This window comes from Chiloscyllium plagiosum, unplaced genomic scaffold (assembly GCF_037043375.1).
Source record: "Chiloscyllium plagiosum isolate Xiang-an unplaced genomic scaffold, Cpla_swu_hap1 HiC_scaffold_1, whole genome shotgun sequence".
NCBI lineage: Eukaryota > Metazoa > Chordata > Chondrichthyes > Orectolobiformes > Hemiscylliidae > Chiloscyllium > Chiloscyllium plagiosum.
The window spans coordinates 20,901,891-20,908,630 of NW_028270139.1; the positions used below are offsets into that span (position 1 = coordinate 20,901,891).

At 38.4% G+C, this 6,740-nt stretch overlaps 1 protein-coding gene across 1 annotated transcript in view; it reads right to left on the reverse strand.

The window, feature by feature from the left end:
- Positions 1 to 6,212, reverse strand: part of ablim2 (actin binding LIM protein family, member 2) — a 332,680-nt gene extending 326,468 nt beyond the window's left edge. Inside the window, exon 1 of the mRNA XM_043698357.2 lies at positions 6,122 to 6,212. Within this exon, the coding sequence (XP_043554292.2) occupies positions 6,122 to 6,191 (70 nt within the window). The 5' untranslated portion in view covers positions 6,192 to 6,212. The remainder of the gene's footprint in view (positions 1 to 6,121) is intronic.
- Between the last annotated feature and the right edge of the window lie 528 nt (positions 6,213 to 6,740).

The following is a 6,740-nucleotide window of genomic DNA, read 5'->3' on the forward strand; positions in this document are numbered from 1 at the left end:
CAGCACAGTTCAGTGCATTGCGTTTGCACAGGTGCTGAAATATTGCTTCATGTCTGAGCAACTGGAATGGTGCTCGAGAGTGGAGTTGTCACCTCTATACTGTAGCTTTATTTTTTCCCCAAGTAGCAGCACGAGAACTGCTGATGCAAGAGAAAACAACAGAAGGTGAGTTAAAACAATAAATGTATGATGAGAAGCTGAAGCCCAAGCCACTGCTTTCAAGTATGGGCTGAAATTTCAGCCCTACTTCCAGGAAGATACAAAATAGTGATCTTGCTGCAATAATGTTCACCAAGCTGTACCGCAGCATGTTCAGAGCAGTGTTTGAAGTCAGATGTCGGACTCATTTAAAAGGGACTTTACTCATCATACTTGTACTGACCAGGTCAGAGTTGCCTATGAATGCTCCAACCAGAATCAGATCATTTGTTCATCCTTATACTGCTCAAAAGATAGCGAGTAATGAGAAAATAGCTAGCGATGGAATTCATGACAGCATTTCTGCAGGTTAATGACCATCTCCAACAGAGAGAATTAAAACATTGCCCCTTGTCATTCAACAGCATTGTTATCCCTGAATCTCCCATTAACAATATCCTGGAGGCTACCATTAACTCAAGATTGAACCAGATTAGCCATAGAAATACTGTGACTACAAGAGCATGTCAGATGCTAGGACTTCTGCAACAAGTAACACGGATCCAGTCTCCCAATCACCTAGTCACCATCTAAAAGGCACAAGACAAGACTGGCATAGAATATTCTCCACTTGCCTGGATGAGTGCAGCATCAACAACACCCAAGAACCTTGAACTCCCTAACTGGTATTGCACTTAATACCTTGAACGTTCACTCCCTCCACCACTGAGTCACAGTGGCAACAATGTGTACCATCTATAAGATGCACTGCACTAACTCATCTGATTTCTTTGACAGTACTTGCCAAACCCACAACAGCTACCATCTGGAAGCACAAGGGCAGTAAAGGCATGGTAACACCATTAATTGTAAGTTCCCCTGTGAGCCATAAGTCATCCTGACTTCTAGCCATTTTGCCATTCTTCACTGTTACTGTGTCAGAATTCCCTTCCCATCAGGTGTACCTATACAAATGTCTTCAACGGCTTCAAGAAGGCAGCTCATCACTACTTTCTCCAGTGTATTTCAATATAGGCAATAAATGCTGGTCAAGCCAGCAATATCCACATCGTCGAAGAATAAACAAAAAACTCCAATCTGTACATTCTGATAGCTTCTGATGCAGTCCTGAACTATGTGGATGGGCTTATAAGCATCAAATAGAGGTACTTAGGAGTTGGGAAGTCACGTTGAGGTTGTACAGGATGTTGGTGAGGCCACTTTTGGAGTATTGTGTACAGTTTTGGTTGCCCTGCTATAGGAAAGATATTATTAAATTGGTGGGAGCTCAGAAAGGACTTACCAGGATATTGCTGGAATTGGAGGTTTTCAATTATAAGGAGAGGGTAGATAGGTTGGGACTTTTTTCACTGGAGTGTAGGACGTTGAGGGGTGACCTTTTAAAGGTTTATAAAATCACATGGGAGTATAGATAAAGTGATTGACGAAGGTCTTTTCCCTGGGGGGGGGGGTTCAAAATTAGGGGAATAATTTTAAGGTGATAGGAGACAGATTTAAAAGGGAGGGGTAACTTTTTCTCACAGAGGATGGTTTATACATGGAATGAACTGCCAGAGGAAGTGGTAGATGCATATACAGTTACGATATTTAAAAGACATTTGTATAGGTACGTGAATAAGAATTTTATTTAGAAGGATATGGACCAAACGCAGGTAAATGGGACTAGTTTAGTTTGGGAAACTTGGTCGTCATGGATTAGTTGGACTGAAGGGTCTGTTCCATGCTGTATGATTGTATGAGTCTAAGTGGTTATCTTCCACAAGCTCAAAAAGTGACTCGCAGCAGTTTATTAAGTTTCAGCAAAGTCGGAGTCTTCCTAAGGATTTCACAGAATTCACAAGTTTCCCCTCACACCTCCGACAGAATTCAAGTAACTCCTATCAATGAGATAAGTTCCAGTAAAAACAGGTTCTTCTCCAAATAGAGAACTCATTTCAGAAAGCAAGACAATAAACTGATAAGATTTAAGGTAATTTTCATCTACATCACAAGTTACCAGGAGGCATGGGTAACCCTTCCAATGTAGAAGGCATCTGATTTTTGTCCCACTGGAGTTCAGACTATTGCCCAGACAAGAAATGTGAAAGTTATCCCAGTAAATACATGTCAGTAATAAAAAGTCAAGGGTAAAACGGGGGTTTTAGTGCCCAGTGTGAGACAATGAATGAACATTCAGAACTATTTCGCCTTGAATCATCCTAAGCATCACGAAATCTTATCTAAAACAGTACTACCAGGCAAGAAATCGCTCACTGAATAATTGCTACTTATTATTAAATGACAGGTTAGGACAAATTTAAGCTGCAAATTGAACTACAGTGAGATGGAAATCTGAAAAGATACTTGATGCCTGGTTTCCACTTGCTGATTCTAATGGATGAAAAGTCATGTTCAGGTGATCGCTGGAAACCAAACTCGCATCATGGATCATATTCCATTTGCATCAGACATGATTTACTGAAGAACGAGTATGTACTTCTATGCTACCTAAACGTGCAAAATCTAGGCTGGAAAAATGTATTCATGCATAGCCTGTGTCCTCGAGGAACCCAGCAGTGTGATGAAATGGATTTGTTCCCTAAGTAGTGTTATTTTGAAACTTGTATTCTTGTATTGTAAAGAGTTAATTTCCAAAGCGAGCTCAATATTTTGCCCTAACTTTAATTTCTAGATGTTTTCCCATGAATTACACTTAATGATTAATTAGTATTATCAATAAAGGATTTTTGCTCTAATATCTCAATTCATCCTTAATGGCTGCCACTTACATTAGCACCAAGTTTAATGGCTATTCATTGTCAACTCAATGTGCCACAATGGTGTTGGCCCAATAAGAAGTATAACACAAAAAGACTGCAGTAGATGAGGATCAAAAGTAATTGTACTAGATGCGAAGAGAAAACCATGAAGTAAGACTCTAAGTACTGTCATAATTAGGATGATAAATTAGAACTTTGTTTCAAACAGATTGGAATTAATTTTGTGCCCACTGACGATGAATGAGTGATTTGAAATATGACCAGGTGCAAAACTGACCTAAAGTAGCGTGAGAAAGTGGTGTTGACTAACTGCTGCCACAAGCTGTAAAAATCATTAAAAAATAAACTCTTTCTACTGTTATGGGCCATTCAAAATGTCTATAAGAAGTCTGTTTTCAACCAAAAATATGTGATGGCATTTTTATGTGAGAAAGACATTAACTTGATAATCATTGATTCAATCCTTAAAAACTTTGAAATCTTGAATGTTACAACTGAAAACACAGCACTATTTACTAACATTGACTAATATTATTGACTGTGGCCAAAAATTCTCATACTGTAGGCTTGTTCTTTCCTGTGAAGTCAATGCATGACCATAAGAAAAGGCGATCAAGACAATGTGTTTATCAGTGCACTGCATTAAAAAAAAAAGAACATTCAACATCTCAGTCTATGTTACAATGACTAACCTGATGTTTTAGGGAAGTATTAAACCACATTGAAACAAATAAAACATAAACAGCAATTTACAAAGTTTTCAAAAGTACATTTATAAACATAAGAAAATATAAAGCAGGAGTGGAAGTAGGTCAATCAGACCCTTTAGCCTGCTCCTCTATTTAATCAGTTCATGACTGAGTTGATTGTGGCCTCAACTCCATTTTTTGCCTGACAATCAAACTTGGCCTTCAATACAGTCAATGATGCAGTCTGCACTGTTCAAAGAGACCAAATCCCAAAGATTAATGACCCTCAGAAAAGAAATTCCTCATCTCCGTCAAAATGGATGCACCCTTTATTTTTGAAGTTAAAAATCACAACAGCAGGTTATAGTCTAACAGGTTTAATTGGATGCACTAGCTTTCGGAGCATTGCTCCTTCATCAGGTGGTTGTGATGAAGGAGTGGCCCTCCAAAAGCTAGTGCTTCCAATTAAACCTGTTGGACTATAACCTGGTGTTGTGTGATTTTTAACTTTGTACACCCCAGTCCAACACTGGCATCTCCAAATCATGTTTACTTTTGAACTAAGACTTCTAATTCTGTATTTCCTGCAGGGGGAAAATCCTCTCCAATTCAAACTCCTTCTGAATCTTACATGCTTCACTAAGATTGTGTCTCATTTTTGTAAGCTGCAGTGAATGCAAACCCAGCTGGCTACTCTTTCGTCAAAATCCTTTTATCCTAGGATCATCTAGCAAACCTTTTCTGAACTACTTCCAGTACAAATATATTTAAGAAGAAATAAAGGAATTGCTTGCTCAATAAAAACAAAATAAAACATCTGCATTCTGATATGACTGAGGCTGGAGGATTGTGCTATTGCTCTATTCTCACCACTCACAGGTCATAACATTGGAATAACTTACTTCTGCCAGTCACCAGGATGAATAATTCAGTATCTTATTGAAATAAGGTTTCACAAAGCTGGTTAACAGACTCAGATATAAAAGTATAAATGCTTATCCCTGTAAATATCCCCAAATTACACGTGGAAATATAGAGACACTTTGGGAAAATTTTGAAAACATAAATCTCTCTGTAGAGGTTGGCTTTCTGGAAACAAAAACTATAGTCTATGGGTTATTCTTGAAGGCAAAAGGATAAAATACAATGTTCCAGAATCTGTTGCTCTGATGATCTGTTACATGTGGTCATCACTTATCACACAGTTATTTCTGAAATCGTGCAAACCCAGCTTGCTCAAGGAATGCAACTAAAAGATGTTCATGCTATTACTCTTTCAAACGAAAGAATGGGTTTCGCTCTTAACTCAACAAGAGCGTTTTACTTTCAGAAATGGGAGACATTAGCTGGATAACATGTCAGCAGACTTTCCTCCATTCCAGCGTGTGCTTAGCAAGCTTTCTTCCAACTTAGCCAGATAGAAAAAAAAGCAAGAACTTCTCCAAGCCAGTCTCTGTTCAAAAGCAGCTCAAGCAGGAGTTTACAGAAAACCAGTTATCATGAGTCATGTGATTTATAAAAAGCAGTGTTAAAAAAATTTCCAGTGCTCACAATGAACTTTCAAAGACCTCTCAAAGAAGCCATTCCAGACAAGTCCACAAATTTGAAATAAATCCATTCTCAATAATCCTTAAAAACCTAAATCCATCAAGCAATATTCTATATAAAGTGCTTGTGTTATAACACGCTGCAACACTTACCTTTGCACTGGGAGAAGAGCTCAGTGCACTGACATCAATTTGAACCTGGGGTTGGTAGCTGGCACCAACTCTTCCCACTGGCATGATGCTCCTGATATCAATGTGTATCCAATGAATACTCAGTCATTAACCATTCATCAACCATTCACTATTTTTCTAGCCATTTGCTCTTGAGCTCCCAGCTCTCCCACCCACATGATACCTAATGCCAGGAAAAAAAACCTTAAAATACAAAACCAATGTAGAATGCTGGAGAAACTCCACAAGTATGGCAGCATATGTGGAAAGAGAAAATGTTGAGTCTGGTATGACTGTTTTTCAGAAATCTGAAGAATAATTATATGAGGTGCAAAACATTAAGTGTTTCATTCTTCACAGATGCTACCAGACAGGAGAGTTCCCCAACACAGTTTCAGATTTCCAGCATCCACAGAGTCTGTATTGCCTTTACCAAAGGTTAAAACTGTCTCACAGAACTTGACCATATCTTATCGAGGACCAAAGCAGATTATCTTTCAAGGTCATAATTTGTGATTTGTAACATTACATCTGAACCAGGTGTTACATTCTCACAGCAAATTTTAATCAATGATTCATCTAACATATAACACGAGAATCAGATATGTTCAGCCCTTTTCCAAAATGTTAATTACCAGAATTACAAATCATTATAACAGCTTTTGTTGTATTAATCAAACAAATAGGATAAAACAAATGCAAATTAGACACAGATACACAAACCAGGTTATTCAGTAAAGCAAGCTCTTTCTTTCTCACAAAAACACTGCAGCATCAATGTAGAAAGCATATTTACTGAACAGTAATCTACCAGTTTCTTCAGGCATTGCAGCAGTTGACTTCAAATCAGTCACAGTCAGCTCCATACATGTACAGATCCATTAATGAGCCTACAATCCATCCAGACATCTGACCCCCTATTCCAATGCCCACCAATTGACAGCAGGGGCTTTGCTGCAGCTGAGAAGTGAAAAGCTGTTATTGGATATTCCTCCAGATAGTTTAAGAATGACAGTTATGGATCATATGACTGCAGAAGCTCCGTGAGACAAACAGACTGTTATTGCAGCTTGTTACTTAATATTATAAATAGAAATTGCTCCCCCATCTTGTTCCCAGATGAATACGGACATCTTCAGGGCATCATACCGAACAGCACATTTTTAGCTTAAAGCAATCACAGGCTGGTAGTGGGCACAGGAAATGTATTCAGTACATGCAAAATTAGGAGGCAGATTAGGCAATGGCTGGATATTCATTTTTTTTAAATCAACACTCGTGTGCAATTCCAGATATTCCAAACCACTCATACAGTCCAGCTCAGTATGCACATGAAATAGATGAATAGCGCTGTGCAACTACTTGGAAAATCAGGAATATCAGTTCCAAACATTTTGGCATGGGCAGGATTCCAC